The sequence below is a fragment of the Centroberyx gerrardi genome, chromosome 3, assembly GCF_048128805.1.
Source record: "Centroberyx gerrardi isolate f3 chromosome 3, fCenGer3.hap1.cur.20231027, whole genome shotgun sequence".
Taxonomy (NCBI): Eukaryota; Metazoa; Chordata; class Actinopteri; order Beryciformes; family Berycidae; genus Centroberyx; species Centroberyx gerrardi.
Genome location: NC_135999.1, coordinates 13,374,893 through 13,391,615, shown reverse-complemented (window position 1 = coordinate 13,391,615; position 16,723 = coordinate 13,374,893). Strand labels below are relative to the sequence as shown.

Genomic DNA, 16,723 nt, shown 5'->3' with positions numbered 1-16,723 from the left:
GCGACCAGCAGAGGCAGACATTTTCTGAAAGTGGTGTGTGTGTGTGTGTGTGTGTATATACGTACGTACGTGCATGCTTAAGCCTCTGTGCAGGTGTACATGCATTTGTATCATTTTGTGCCTGTGTGTAGGTGCATGTGTATGTGTCTCAGTGTGTGTATGTGTGTGTGTGTGTGTGTGTGTGTGTGTATCTCTGTCCGTGTCAGCTGGCAGGCAAGAGCAAGGGCATACGCCCGGTGTACAAACACTCTGAAAGATAAGCTGGACCCCCAAGCACCTTTATTAAGACGCTGAACAGGCACAGAGCAAGTGGTCATCTGCTTGTCTAAATAAAAACATGGATGGAATAATGAGAGGAGGTTTATCTCTTAGCTGAGACTGGTGAAGCCAAGCCTTTTGATGACAAGGCATTGTGGGGGTTTGGATGTTTGGACAGGTGGGCTGGCAAGGAGATGACAGTTGGAGTTCTGTTTCCTCCCTTCTCTGTGCAGAGGCGGTATTTGCAGAATGAGATAAGACATGATTTCTCTGACAAGGCAAGGGCAAGCATGATGTGCTATGCATTCTTGTTTTAGTGTATCCAACTGCGCTTGTGTGTGTGTGTGTGTGTGTGTGTGTGTGTGTGTGTGTGTGTGTGTGTGTGTGTGTGTGTGTGTGTGTGTGTGTGTGTGTGTGTGTGTGTGTGCGTGCGCACTACCCCCACTTCCCCCATGAACTTTTCAGTGTGATGAAACTGAACAGAATGCACAGTGGGAAAACTCATTTTGGATATAACCTAGGCAACACTGCCCCCTGTTGGCTAGTGAAAAGATTATATGAGAAATGTGATTATGTTCATTTCATTTAGGGTGGGAGAAATATATTTAGAATAATTATAACGCATTGAGGACTTATTAGGTATCTACTAGGCATTTGGGCAGAGTAAACATAAGATTTTGCTCTTGAGCAAACAAAAGTACTTTGAATAAGATGAGCAACCTTTGATTAAGCCAAGACACACAGATGAACGGTAGCCTACTCTGCGGTGGGATATTGTATTGGCTAGTCATTTACCATTACCATTCTTTGCTGTGCTGAACAAAGGCAAAGCCACAAAGAAACAGCCAGCCATGTGCTAACCAGGTTAGTGGTGGAACATAACAAGTGAATGTCATTTAATGATCAAAGATCAGTTTTTATTTTAAGGTTTTTTGGACAGCAGGCATGTAGGACATTTTTTACATTTTTGTGTATCAGTGTCCAAAATAAACAGCCTAAACATCTGCTGTTTATTAAACAACTTGAAATTTGTGTTGGGTTGGCGCTATGTTCATCCATCATTCCTCTCCACTTTCCAGGAAACTAGCTGGATGATGAGAACACTCTGCCAAACCGGTTTCATCAAAATAGATAAACTGGTTGTTGTAGAAACTGAACTTGCATGTTCGTCATATTTCAGTCTACAGCCACAACAACTTGATCATGTACATAACTCTCATTCCATGTCACCCGTCTCTCTCCCCAGGTGACTGGAGGGAGCAGCTGTGCCCCCTGGTGACCAGGCTAAAGGAGTGTGTGATGGAGGTGGTAGAGAGAGCTAAGAGGGCCATGACCTTTGTGCTCCTGCAGGAGGCAGCCTGCAGCATCCCACAGGGCCTGCTCCTGCAGCAGAGGAGAGATGTGGTCTTCAGTCAGGCAGTAGGTGGCCACACTGGAAGATAAACAACTCACCACAGTTATTTACTTACTTAAGTTATTTACTTTATTAATTGTCAAAGTTAATCAGAGAAGGAGGTCTGAGGCTCCATTTCTGAGATACAGTATCCTTTGCTGTGTTATAAGGAGCTCCACAATGAATCTCTAGCTAATGTTTCTATTGTGTGGTCACAAAACCAATCACATATCCTAAATCTTTCACTTGGTAGATGCAGAAGTTAAAAGAACACTTTGTGGTCAAAAACGTTCTGTGTTGACACAGATAACTTAAAAAAGCAGTTAACATAAGTTAACATAAAAAGCAGTTTGTTAGTATTATTAGCTTTCTTTGAAACCAGTTGGTACCACAAGGTCCAAACTAGTGCACTAGCTTGAATCTAAAACATACAGACCCTTTGCTTCAATGAGAAATGCTAATAAAGTCATTTTTAGGGTAACTGAAAAAGCTAAAAGATGTTGAAACTTTTTCAGAGTTCTCTGCAAGCAAAATCAGACGAGTAGACTAAAACTCAAAATATCAAGATATTCCTTGAAGTATTGTATTTGCTATGGATATAAATGAAAAGAGATGAAATGTCTGATGAAAACCGCCCTGTCTTCAAATATCTGTTACCACCACACAACCACTTACAGCTACAATTAATAGAATGGTGTCCAATATGGTGCTTTTCACAGCAGTGTTTTATTGCTGCACTACCATCTGCTGTATAAGCTGCAATAAATAATGGACAAAAACAAGGTATAGGCAGAGAGTTTCCATCCATTTCAGAGTGAAAGAATTTGTTGTGGCTATATCTTGTACTTCAGCTGAAAATTGGAAGCTTTGCATTCTACAGCATACTTCAACAAAATGTAACAAAAAGCCCCCAAAAGACTTTGCTCAAGGCCTACATTTCTCATGATCAGAGATTTATTGTGGTGTAGATGCAGCTGCTAGGTGCAGCTGAAGCTTTAGTGCTGTTTGAACTCCTGACCCTTGTATTTCAGTTGAATTTATGTAGATCCACTGCTCTTTTGGTTTTAAAAGGGTTTCCTGTTTGTCGTGTATAGTGCTTGTGGCTGCTTAGTTGTTTGTGCCAAGAAAAGATTAAACGTGAGTGGTGTTCAACCTTTCCCTTATTAGATATTAGATAGGAATTTTTATTAATCCTGAAATGTGTGTGTGTGTGTGTGTGCATGCGTACAGCTGGCAGCCCTAGCCTGTGGTTTCGTCATGAGGCTGTATGCAGGAATGGAGGACAAAGGCTTCTTGAAGCAGCTCCACCTGGTTGGCCTGGTGGCCCAGTTTGAGAGCCTGCTCAGCACCTACAGTGAGTAAAATAGTCAAATCAGATCTGGCAGCCTCCACGGAAGGCAGATACTTTCTTTTATTTACTTTTGCCTTCCTTTTTTTCTTTTCATTTGTTTGTTTTTTTTTGTTTTTTTGGGGTTTTTTTTTTAAGTGAAACTGCTATTACCCTCAAAAGATTGAGTCTCGGTTTATTACTTGTAGCAAGATGATGATTCACTGCACTGTTTTTTTGGCTTGATGCATTTATTGCAGTCATTTTTATCTTTTCATCTTTTAACCTTTGATAACATGCTCCCGGTGAATATTAGCCAGAGTGACCTGACAGGATTACCATTTTATAAGATCAACACGGAGATTTTATTCCCATGAGGCTATTGTGTACCACTTGTTAGATATGAGGACAACTGTTCTAATTACTTAGACCACCACCCTCAATTTCTCATGTGGGTTTACTAAATATGTAGCTCATGCCGCAGCTTAGAAAGGAGTGAAATGGATATGTCAGCAAAACTGCAAACATTTAAAAGCAGGAGGAGCCAGTTTAGAGATAGCCAGTGGAGGTTCCCGTAACCAGGCTCTGATAACCATTTATGAAAATGTATCTACGTATTAAGGTACCTGTAAATGAGCCAAGCTAATGCCTTGAAGCAATATTCATAGTATTCTGTTACATCACCACACGGCCATCTTGGTAGGAAAATAACAGGTGATTGTAATAAATGCACAGTTGATTACAATCAAATGATGAACACAGCCAATGAGCTGTGTGTATTGTAAAGCGCCATATTGGTAGGAAATGCATGTGACATCATGGGAATACTATGAATTCCACTCAGTTTTAACATGGGGGTTATTCGGCACTTGACCACCGTGAAAACCAGAATATACACTAATCACCAAGATCGGATGCAGCTGGACGAGTTTCAGATTTTTACTTCCCATTCATTTGAATGAGGCCACGAAAATGCCTGAAAACTTACATTTAACACATTTGTGAACATATTCAACAACAGATCCTGCTACTGTCATTTTCAATTGAGTGCTGGTCGAACGTTTTTGAGCATAATTTAGCCAAATAGAATTTTTATTGATAGATGAGAACATAGCGTAGAGATATCGGAGAAATATAGGAGAGATGGTTCTTGTTTGGGAAACTGGATCTACTTTCATTTTTAAATACTAATTTTAGTGTAAACCAAGAATAGAAATGCAAAATGACGACCGACCAATTACTGCTTTATTGTCCAATTACTGCTTTATTATCTTAAAATCTGTTCACAAACGTGTTAAATGTCAGTTTTCAGGCTGTTTTCATGGTCTCATTCAAACACTACAAATGCTGCAAACTCGTCCAGCTGCATCCGATCTTGGTGAGTAGTTTATATTCTGGTTTTCATGGCGGTCAAGTGCCGAATAACCCCCATGTTAACACTAAGTGGAAAAATGCTTTAACCCCTTTTTGTGGTCCACGCTCTATGAAAATGACATTACTGCAACATAAAACCTGCTTGGTTCCCGAATTGCATTCATCATCCAGTTAACAGCACCTCATTGTACTGTAGATTTGTATCACTTTGCAACTACTGCGTGATGAACAAGAATTAAATGACTACTGACCTTGCTGTGTTGTGCTGTTTAAGGTGAAGAGATTGGCATGCTGGAGGACATGGAGGTTGGAATCTCAGATCTGCACAGAGTTATGTTCAAGATCACAGAGGCCAAGACAGATGAACTCACCGACCTCCAGCCCTTAGTCTGTGGCCGACGGTGAGACATCATGCCTGTTTCCTGTGTTTAAATTATAAAATTCGTTTTTGTGCTTTAATCAAAAATAGTCTCCTTAGGTGATGATGGTATAACCCAAAGAAGAGGCTGATGAGTTTCAGAATTGTAGTAATAGTAGTAGTCGTCGTAGTAGTGGTAGAAGTCGTAGTAATAAAAGTAACAGTTACAGGTGATACAGAGTAATACTACTTAAAGCAGAAGTGGAAGTCTGCCCTGCTGTTGCACTTTGTCTTCATTAAGACAAGGGAAAGCAAGTGTGTTGGGTGTTGCAGCCTGCGAATCAAATCCGAAACCACAGGGCAAAGATTCACACGTTTCAGACATCAGTTGCCTGTTACCGATTCTGTCACACAATTAGTTACCCTGACTCTGACAGGTGCGTATGATTTATTAGGTGCTCGGGAGGAACCACCTCTGTTTTTGTGTAGTGTGGAATTAATGCACTGTTTACTTTTAACACAGCTTGCGCTGGCCTGTCTGAGGTGTCAGCCTGCACAACATTCCAAACATATCAAATTATACAGCATTGCAAGCATATCACCTTTCTGTTAACCTATTTCTCAACTTTCACCTTCCCTTTGTCTTTGTCCCTCCTTCCATTCAGAGACCACTTCACTGTCGAAGTGCCATTACCACGGCTTGCGTTCCAGACTTTGCCAGAAGAGATCAAGGAGGGCAAGCCTTTACGAGTATTCCCGGTGCTGTTTAACGTGGGCATCAACGAACAGCAAACTATAGCAGAGAGGTACTGCAAACGCTCTTTGTTCAATTTCAAGATCGGCCAAAATGACACACTAATGGACAACCGCTCTGTACTGGAACATGTGAACCGAGGCCAGTAAGGTCTTCAGGTGCTCAGTATCAGAGAAAGCACTGTAGCCACACATGGCTTATTCTTTATCTAACAAAGACATTGCATACATATAGAGAGCTTAATTATAATTATATTAAATAAAGTTGATCCCACCTGTGAGGCATACACAAAAATGACCTATATATATTCATTATTATAATTAAATGATAATTTAGTGAGGAAGGCTCTGTACATTCAAAGTTCTAATAGTGTCCTCATTTTTTCCACCATGGCTAAGTAGTGTACAACATGTAACTATAAGTCTAGATTGTAGATTGTATTGTACCTCTTTTATGTTAATAGGTTGAACTTGTGTTGGGTTGTCTCTAAAAGCAAAAACATAACAATGATATTTCCGTCTGTATTTATTTGTAATCACGTTGTTTTTCTACTGAATGCACCATTTACTGCTATGCATAATTGTTATATTGAATGAACCCTTAAAAATGAGTTTTACTGACTGTCTTGGTGACGTCTAAATGTTCTACTCTCCCATAACTGCCCTTATTCTCTCTGTCACCCGGTCAGGTTCGGAGACATCTCCCTACAAGAAAGAATAAACCAGAAGAACTTTGAGATTTTAGAAGCCTATTACAAATCACTGAGTGAAAAGGTGCCACTAGAATGTAAGTCCACAAACTGAAACATGTTACATTAAAGTCAAACCATCCTGTTGGTCATGTCTTTAACCTATCAGGATTGCAAAAATGATTATGAGTAAGAGTATGAGGAGTCCCCAGTCAAATAGTATTTGTAAATAATTCTTAAAATTAGTTTTTAATATACATGTAGTGCCATATGGGTGGGGTTTACCACATCGGACCAATTTATATATTATTATCAGCGAAAAAAAGTAAAGAAAAAGAAAAGTATACTTAGTTGACTTTCACATACTTTCCTGCATTTGTGTGTAAATGTTATGGCACACATTGTATTGTAGTTGTATTGTAGCAAACCCCTAGCCTGGTAAGACCATCCTGATCACGTGACCTCACATTCTGTTTCGCTCCACGGATCAGTCTGGACTTCTAGCCGCCCACATCGATTTCCTGAAATTACAGTGTAACCGGGCCAATCAAGGACTGCGTCGTAGTTGATGATGTGAAATACACCCCACTAAAAACATGCAAGAAGATCGTCGCCTGACCAGCGATGGTCGAAAAAAGAAGTTGGTCCCCGGGCGCTGCGCTGCAAGCTGCCCACCGCTCCTGGCCTGCCCGTGGAGAAGGATGAGCCAGGATGGGATAAATGCGGAGGACATATCTCACGGCGCAGACTTGCACACACACGGCGCAAGCATGTGTGTGTGCAAGCCGCCGTGCACATGTGTGCATTGTGAAAAATGGTTGTTTGTGACAAATAAAGACGGGTTTGTCCGTCCGTTTCCGTTCCGTTACCAGGCTAGCAAACCCCACCCATGTAGCTAAAACAGACTATAGAAAGATTTTTCAAATTCTTTTTTACCCATATCTGCCACCACATCATTGTACCCGCATCCATTCCTGACTTGCAGCCTTGCAGAAAATTACACCGTCACTGGCAATGTATTTTGTTTTTTTCCTGTACAGGTCTACCATGTTTTCAGACACAGACTGACTTAAAGGAATTACTTGAAACCCTGGGCCAGAATGTAGTCACAAAGAAGAGGAAGAATGTGGAGATACTATGGCTTGCTGGAACGGTGAGCAATCTTTGCTTTTAAAGGGCAGTGATTTTATAGAAATTTTCCATCCTCAACCAGGTGTGAGGCAGGTCCTTTGCACACCTATTCTTGTCTTTGTGCTGGTGCCAATGGGAGACAAAGAGGTCAAAGCCTTGCACAACATTTCAAATAAACCCAGGGAGTGCAGGAGTTTATTTTTGACCATCCTTAACAAGGAACACAATTTTCCCTCAACTGTATTAATGCACTTTATATCTTGCATAACAAAGGTAACTTTGTTCTGTAAATGCCAAGCTGTAGCCTGTTTTGCGAAATCAGTCTAATATCATATTTATGACATATTGATCTTTCATGAGCTTCAGTGGGGGCACTGAACTGAACAAAAAGTAATATCTTGAGCATGATGGACCAATTTGGGAAAGCGTGTTATTCAGTGTCTGTGTATGAATCGCTATTCATGCACCTACATGTGACTGTACCTGTGTGCATATACATACACAAAAAAGCCCAAAAAGGCACTTCATGCCAAGCTGTCGAATTTCCCCAAGAGGATCAATAAAGTGCTATCTTATCTTAACTTATGTCAGGAAATTATGATAATTGCGGTTGTCCAATGTTAATGGAGTGGTATGGCACTTAATATTGGATGCAAAATTTATAACTTAATTTATAAAATGTAAATAAAATTTCATTTAACATAATTTAAAGTTAGAATGCTTTGGACAACATGTGAGTATACAACAAGGAGAAGTTCCCTTCCCCTCAACTTTATAGACAAAAGAAAGGAACTCTCTAAAGTAATATATATATTAATATTAATAATAATATATTAATATTAAGTAATATATTACATATATTTTTTGTCTCCTGTGTTCCTCCAGATCTGCCGAAGGTTGAATGGCATCAGGTTCACCAGCTGTAAAAGTGCCAAAGACCGGACATCCATGTCTGTCACCTTAGAGCAGTGTGCGCTCCTACGCGATGAACACCAGCTCAGCAAGGATTACTTCATCCGTGCTCTGGACTGTATGCGGAGGTAAGGCACAAATAAAACATACTGTCACAACAAATATGGGTGCAAGTTATTGTTCCAGCCAATCACAAACATACCGCATTTTGAAGATTTGGAACAATACTCTTAAATCAATTGGTAGAAAGAGACATGTTATTCCAAATGTCTGGTTAGAGTAACAACCTGCACCCACAACATCTCAGTCCATTTTGCCTGCACCTGCACCTCCCAATTTATCACCAGTAGCTGTGGCCCTGTAAACATCCCCATGTGTTGCTTCCACCATTGCCACATTTCTACCCACAGTCATAGGCATTCATGCATGTATCATGTTTATGCTTGCCAGCAGGGTAAACATCTCCATCTAAATCCCTCTAGATCTGCTGAAGTCACGAAGTGACTGTAGGATTTCTATTAGGTCCTTGTTGAACTGCCATGTCTGAAAAGCTTGTGGTAGTACTCTTTATAGGCCAGCTGATGGCCCTCGTGTAAGATCACTCCAAAGACAAAACATTGTGTGACAAACAAAGATAGACATAACATACAATGGATGTAGTCCCTAATAATCATTCACAACTATCACTCAACACATAAAACTAACCAACTTTATTGAAAATTACTGTAATTAACTAATTCAGTTGCCATGCCTAAATTGCCATGCCTAAACTCCAGTAATACTTACAACTACATTATAACCTGCAACCGCACACTCACCTTGTATATTAGTTCAGTAGAGTATAATTACCTCAACACAACAACTCAAAACAAGAGTTATACTAGTTGACTTTGAAAAAAACTGTGCATTTAAGAACTAAAACAATAATATAACGACTCTCCACAACTTTACCAATGTGCAAAACGTACTGTTCATCTGCCTCATCAAATGCAACATCATGGAGTAAGCTGGCCCCATCCCACAAAAGCTTAATGGTCTACCACCACAATTACAAATCAGTGTGTACAATAAATAGTTTGAAAAATATACAAACTCCAAGTAAAAAAGGAAAAGTTTAAATAAAATAGCTTATATAAGGCTGGGCTATTCAAAACAAACACAAACTACTCAAACTTGCTCAACTTCAACTCATTTCACATAATATGCATAATCAGTTATTAAAATATTTTGTTTAGAATGAAGATTGATCCACACTTAAGCACACTTTGTCACACATCCACACACTTTTTATTAAACTTGTTCACTTGTACAATAATTACATTACATTCAGTTGCAATATAATGAATGAGATTATCTAGAGGTTTTGTTGATATTGTAACAGAAAACATGCTTCTGAAATTCACTTTCTGATTTCTGAAAACAAAACAAACAAAAAACACATTTTCCAAACAGTTCCTTTTGGAGGTGGAGCAACAGTAGTTAACTCTTTGAATACAGATGTAAAACATTGTACCTCTAGGATGAGTGCATTTGCATCTGTAGCACTATTCCTGTTCCAAAAATGTGTCCTTTCTTTAACTTTTCTGTTATCACTGCTTCCAAATGGCTAAGAGATGTGATAAAAATCTGTGGTGGAATTTGTAACTTGGGGAACCGTGGTGGATCCTTCATCACTGAAAGATCAGTGATGAAGATCTAAAGAAAAGGGGGGGAAAGAAGCTGCCTTTTAGCTGTGATGGGACAGGTCAATAGTCTCCAGGCACAAGAGAGTGATGCTCTCTGACCATCTGTGATGCCCTCCCCTCTGACACCAGCACCCTCACTTTATTTTCTGATGAGAACAATGACTAGTCTGAAATCAGATTGGATTCTCCAAACAATGTAAGCAGATCTGTTTGGGCCTAATTAACAAAGGCTGTGAGTCTAATTAAACCTTCATACTAATCAGTCTTTGATTGATTAGACCTTTAAGAGAAGACTGTCACATTAGTTCAATGTTGAACTAATGGGGTGAAAGAATAGGATCAGAACTTAGGTAACATTTACAGATTGGGACAGGATAATCAGGCCTACCAAGAGTATGAGAAAATATTTGCATAGTTGTGGGAGATGTCGATGGGACATGTCGTTGATTGTTGTAGTTCTTTGGAGTACTAAGATTTTCAGCTTTTGGCCAACACGTGTTTCCATGAACCCTTATTGGTGTGGGAAACTGCTAAGATGAGCTACAAGGAGATTCTTTCACCGTAATGAGTTTAGACTTCATATATAGGCATTGATTTAACATGCAGTGGCTTCAGCAGGAATTTAGAATAACTGTGTTTGCTGCAGTGAAACAAAAGCTGAAAGCTGATGCCTCATATTTGTCAGTTAAAACATATTTAAACATTGTAGATTACATGTGAACGACTTGGAAGAAATACTCCATGCAGAATTGAAGATTTGTTTGGAATTGGTTTGTTGGTTGGTTTGAATAAAGATGAGGAAAGCTTTGATTGGAGTGATAATATAAAGTCCAACAACACCCTTGCTATGAATTATTTAACTTAAACTCCAGTGTTATGAGCTGTTCTCAACTCTGCCACCAGCTATAATGGCAATTTAACAGCTGTGCTTTTATGTTTTGAGGGTTTGACATCATGAAAATGTCTCATTTAAATAACGGGCTGTAGATGCAACAAAAAAACTACTGATTTAGGAACCTACAGTGTTTTTCAGTAGCTCTAGTCTCCTCCATTGAATCCAGCCATCAAGCCATTTGATGCACTCTCTGTCTACGACTGCACTGAAACCTCCTGGTCGTCTGCATGCCTTTCTTTTTCTCCTCATTACCCAACAGAGGCAAAAGATCCCACACCCATTAATCTAACCTCAGGATGTTATGGTACTCATATTGCATGAATTTCTTATATGAACCTCTGACCTAGCAATTCAATCTGTTATGCGTTTCTGGTGACTCTAAACTCTGAGGGACTGCTAATGTATAATGTGAAATATATTTTATTCAACTTTCACTCTGTTAGATAAAGCAAGTTGCTGTTACAATTACAGAATATATAACGCGCTCTTCGTATTCACATTTGAGAAGAGCTGTAAAGTCTCTCAAAGTAAAAGGAACAATGTTCTGTCCAAAGGTGCTGATTATTGCAAGGAATGCAGTTTTCATATAAAGTGCTGTTCCCAGGTGGACTTTCAGTCAGATCTGTCTTGTGCAAACAATGGGAAGGAAGTGGAATGTCATCCACAAGGAAAACAATACTGCGAAGCAAACTGAAAAGCATCATGTGCCGCAGGAACCTGTAAAGCTACCCGTGCAGACATGTCAGTGCTTCCGCTCTAGACGCTGGTTCAGTGAACGCGTATCAGCCGGATCAGATGCAATGAAAAAACAACAAACTTCTACATGCAATTTGTATTCTAGCATTTGCATCAAACTGCACGCCTCACCCCTCCATCCTCTACCAACCGAGTCATTTCACATGTGGCTTACAATACAGTTTTCTTGTAAGTCTTATTTCTCACATCTTTGCTCCCGTCCACTAATCATATTTGTCTCTCCATCCATCTTCGCCCGCTTGTCTGTGGCTGCTTTTGGAGGCAAAGTCTGTACTAATGGCAGTGTCTAAGTGGGCTCTTTGCTACCAGCCTTTATGGGCTCTCAACTTATTAGTCTGTGCTAAGAGTCCCACTTAGATAGCATCAGTATACTAACACAGCAGTGTTTTTATCTGTCTCTGTTCGTGTGCTGTTCTGTTTGGCTCTGTGGCGGGCGCCCCTGCAGTCGGCTGACCCAGGGAGACGTTGGGCAGTGGGACGACCCTGAGGCCGGCACCGTGGCAGAGAACAAGCCGGCGTCGCGCCACTTTTACCCCATTGCCCTGCTGCTCGTTAGCTCCCACTTACTGGTTGTGTGGCTCATTTTAAGTCTTGTTTTTCTGCTTGCAAAATATCAATAAATTGCTGACAATGCCATATATACTCACTCCCTTTTCTGTGTTTGCTGATTATTCTATTTTTGAGCGGTGATTTGAGTGGTTTTGTTAGGGTAATTAGGGGCGAGCGGTTTAATATGTTCCATCGACCTTGAGCTTTAGGGTGTTAATCCCCATGCACTGGTTGAGGATTGGGGAAAATGAATTTAGATTTGAAGGTATTAAGTAACATAATCGCCAGTTAAATGTTTACTCTTTCCCTATTGACTATGAATCTTTGCAGAGAAATATTGAGTTAGTCCTTAATATCTTATGAGAACAAACTCATAAATACGTTCATAAGAGTATCATTAATACATGATTCCGGCTCATTATATGCTCAATGCATATACACTAACTATAAAAATCTATTGTCGTCATTTGAAGGTTCATTTATTTTGTGTGAAAGCGCTGATATGGTATTTTGAAATTTTGAAAAATGAAAAACTGATAGAAGCGATACATAAAAATGATGTCAGACCTAATTTTTTTTTCTTTTAGAGGATTATTTTGCCCAAAAAAGTATACAGTAGGACAGCACAGCAGTACATAGACACACACATGCTGACATCTGCATTAGACTTAGTTCTGCAAATGGATTTACTTGAAAGGGGTATTACGTAAGCCTGTTCATCACTTTCCTCAATATTTACAGCTGACTTGCAATAATACATAACATTGTCACCAGTACCAAATGTAGCTAATGGATAATCAGCTGTTATCATGTAGGTATATATATCAATAATAATTGCTATTTATACTTAAGTTTGCCGGGCATTCATAGAAATTACAGCATTTTCTGAGGCTAATACAGTTAAAAGAACAATGTTGGGCTTTTGACACAACTTACCCCAGAGTAGGGGAAAGTTGACCAAAAGGAAGGGGGAAGTTGAGCCCTGTGGGAATAAATTGTTACACAACTTAAAACCTTTAGTTTTATCCTTTTCAGTTTCTCTTTGACTTTGCTGCATAGCACTAGTTGGGTTTCAGGGACAGACAATGTGTCTCCATACTGTCTCTTTTTCCTTCTATCACAAAACAACATAACTTATGTTTACTTCAACATATCACGGTGATAATTTCTCAGTATTTCAAAAGGATAACAATGCACAACTTGGCTCAACACAACTGTTAACACAATATTTGTGCGGTGTGTGTGTGTGTGTATGTGTGTCATAACCTGTTCTTGGTACTTGGTACTCTTTTCAATGTCCGCATTTGCTTGGTGAGAATTCTGCTCTTAACTTAATTACTCAAATAACCTGCTTTTGGGTCGATGCATGTCAATTTTATTTAAGCAATATCACACGATAGGAGTGCTGTTGTACTGTATATCAGCACGGCTGTGATTTGGTCGTAGATAATCATAGCCGTGATTATTTTCTGCCTTGATTAACTGTTTCCCGACTGCAGCCTAGCTAGCTACTTTGAGGTTTGCACAGACAAATTCAGCTTTCTTTCTTCCCAATCGTCCTCCTCTGACGACCATTCATAATTAAGGTAAAATGTATCCATATTTGCGTTGTTGCTACTAGCTGCGAATGAAGTTAGAGTTTTGTGCAGCCTACTCAAGGTAATGAAGAACTCCTGTGAAGCGGAGTGATACATATAGTAAAAAGTCCCAGTGCTGTTATACTGTATGTCAGCACTCATGGAATGCCTCTTGTCCAATCAAATTACTCAACCGGGACTAACTGTTGTATAAAGCATCATAATGTTGAGCTCATGCTCTGACTATGAGAACCCCGGTTAAGATGCCCGGCTTTCTCTGATATTAACTAGGTCACAGTGGTTATGTAAACATCTTACTCCTTTCACTTTTGGTTTTTGCCGTCTGCATAAACTCTTACTCCCAGTGTAATTATACCTTTGATGTCAACAAAAAATAATGGAAGTGAGCAGTACTTGCTATTACTATCACTGTTACTATCAGTATCATCATTTCTTTCCCCTGTATTAAAAATAGCCTCAGTCAAACAGGAAGTTGGCAGTTGGCGGCCGCACCTTTTCATACTTTTTAGCTGGAGGACTGTTCAAGCTGTGGACAGGACACCAGGAGTGGACAGGAATATTCTGTTAACTGATTTATTCATGGCAACAGGGATACTCAATCACAGGTTATCAAAGGGTCATGTAAACAGTGTAACCCGAATAAGACCTTAACTGGAGTAGTCAATAGCTGGGTTACTGCATGCATTTAAACATGGTCAGTGTCACTGTGTCTATCCTCTGTTTCCTTGACAGTGATCGAATCTTCCCTTCTGACACTTCCTTTGCTGCTCCTTCAAAATCCTCGAAGGCGACTGGACCCGTTTGTTTTTTGCATTTGTAGTCTTGTGGCATACTAATATCTGCTCTGTAATATTAATACCCCCTTGAGCACATACATGTGTTTAAATTAACTACATTTTAATAGAATGTAAATGTAATGAGAATGGGATAAGCTGAGCCACTGGCTCAACTTGTTCCAGGGCTAGTGGCACATTTTACCCCACAACCACCGTTTTGGCAAAACTGCTACACACAGCACCTCAGGCGCACACTTTATGACCTCATATTGTACCTTATAAAACATTAAAATAATATATCACGTATCTACTTCTATTTACATACAAGAATCATTTCATCTTTACAATGACTAGTGCAGTGCCCGTTCAAAACATGCCTGTTCGGAACGGGCTGATTGCTTGGCCTCCGGTATTGCTGCTTGCAGCTTTCTCAAGAACCGCTCATCCAAACAACTTCACACTCGACACTGCACGTCCTTGGGTCCCCAGCAATACACCCACCAAGTGTGAAGTCGATCGGATGAACGGTTCTCGAGATATGCGAAGGACACACACACTCACAGACAGAGATTCCTGGAATTAGTAGATAGACTAGTGCAGTGCCCGTTCAAAACGTGCCTGTCCGGAATGGGCCGATTGCTGCTTGGAGCTTTCTCGAGAACCGTGCGTGCCCGTACCGCTTGAGCCCCGCTGCTGCACAGAGCGCTGTCCGCTTGTTTAGTCAAAGTTTATTAATATTGAACGTGTCGTGTGTCCAAATTGCACCAAATCTGACACTGCACGTCCTTGGGTCCCCAGCAATACACCCACCAAGTGTGAAGTCGATCGGACGAACGGTTCTCGAGATATGCGACGGACACACACACACACACACTCACTCACTCACTCACTCACTCACTCACTCACAGACAGAGATTCCTCGCTTTATAGTTAGATGATGAAATCACCTGATATAGCAAAAATCAAATTTTTTGTCTGCTCTCCTCCATCACAGATTCAGGGAAATTAAATACTCTTCCTAAATCCATGATCACACGATTAATTTTGTGTATGGTTGCGATGGAACAAGAGGTGACTCATCTTACCCACAGGTTCAACCTACCCATTAATGGGTAATAATGATGCCACAAGTATACTACAATTTAACATATTCAACAAATACAAAAATACATTGAACAACTTGTTATTAAAAGAACCTTGGAATTCCACAAAATGCCTGTGAACATCATTATATATATGATTCTTATGAGAAAGGTCCAAATTGGCCAAAACTTTACAGTCCATGAAACCTGGCATGGCCTTCCTAAGTATCATAGAAGTCAAGAGAATGTGAGGGAATGCACCCTGCTCTCAGTCAAAGGCATAAAACAACAGAAAATCTCTCATCAGCTACGAGGATTGTTTTTTTAGGAAGGTTACACTTATAAACACATACACTTACACAGAGCAGCTGCCCAATACACCCAGAGGCAGGTACTGTTGGCCACTGAGCAACTTCACTGGAACAGTCAGAGGTTAAGTGTCTCTTTCAAGGACAGATCAATTGTAGTTATCAAGATGCTAGAGAGACAGTTGTTCACTCCTCTTGCCTAGATTTTCTGAGTCCGTCACATTCCTGGAAACCTAACACTCTGGCTTCTGTCCCATCCCACATTATGCTTTCTAACAGGAACACAACACTGACGTATGACTGAAGCATTAGTAGGAGTTCATACAGTGTCAAGCCTTTAGACATCTGATATGACGAGCTACTAAATCTGAATGAATGAGCCAGGTGTTGGCTGAGAGAGAGGGGGGGGAAGGGGGGGAGGGGGGGTAGAGGGAGAGAGAGAGAGAGAGAAGGGGGGGGGGGAGTAGATGGAGAGAGATTAATTGCAGTTCCACTCCACATCTACAACTATAAGAGAGAGGGAGGTTTTTGGCAATTTATACATTTCTTTCAGTGAATGACAGTGAAGGTTGGTCACATGATCTTAGCAATTACGATACCCTAGTGTTCTAAATTTAAACCTGATAAAAGGAGTGCATTTTTCCTCTATAAAATACCCTGATGCTCCTTTTCTCACACAGTTCTCAGATGCAAAAGAAAAGAAACAAATTAAGAGTGGCTCTTCGGCGCTCCACTTGAACACTCGCGAAATGCGGCTTTTTCTTGGCCAATTAAGGAGTCTGTTTTCCTGCTGGAGGAAGAACATCATCTCAACACAAAGATGCCTGTGGGGAAATAGGCCTATAGGGAGAACAAATCTGCAGCCAAAGCTATAGGCCG

The 16,723-nt window shown here is 40.2% G+C and overlaps 1 protein-coding gene across 7 annotated transcripts in view; it reads left to right on the top strand.

The window, feature by feature from the left end:
• Positions 1-16,723, top strand: part of inpp4b (inositol polyphosphate-4-phosphatase type II B) — a 110,823-nt gene that overhangs the window by 92,563 nt on the left and 1,537 nt on the right. For 6 of the 7 annotated variants that reach the window (XM_078282698.1, XM_071912485.2, XM_071912500.2 and 3 more), the window contains 8 exons: positions 1,505-1,677; positions 2,882-3,005; positions 4,627-4,753; positions 5,376-5,516; positions 6,153-6,250; positions 7,193-7,305; positions 8,169-8,323; positions 11,977-12,154. In XM_078282698.1, the coding sequence (XP_078138824.1) occupies positions 1,505-1,677; positions 2,882-3,005; positions 4,627-4,753; positions 5,376-5,516; positions 6,153-6,250; positions 7,193-7,305; positions 8,169-8,323; positions 11,977-12,151 (1,106 nt within the window). In that variant the 3' untranslated portion in view covers positions 12,152-12,154. Of the gene's footprint in view, positions 1-1,504; positions 1,678-2,881; positions 3,006-4,626; positions 4,754-5,375; positions 5,517-6,152; positions 6,251-7,192; positions 7,306-8,168; positions 8,324-11,976; positions 12,155-16,723 lie in introns of those variants that run through there. The other variant, XM_078282697.1, reaches the window with a different exon arrangement.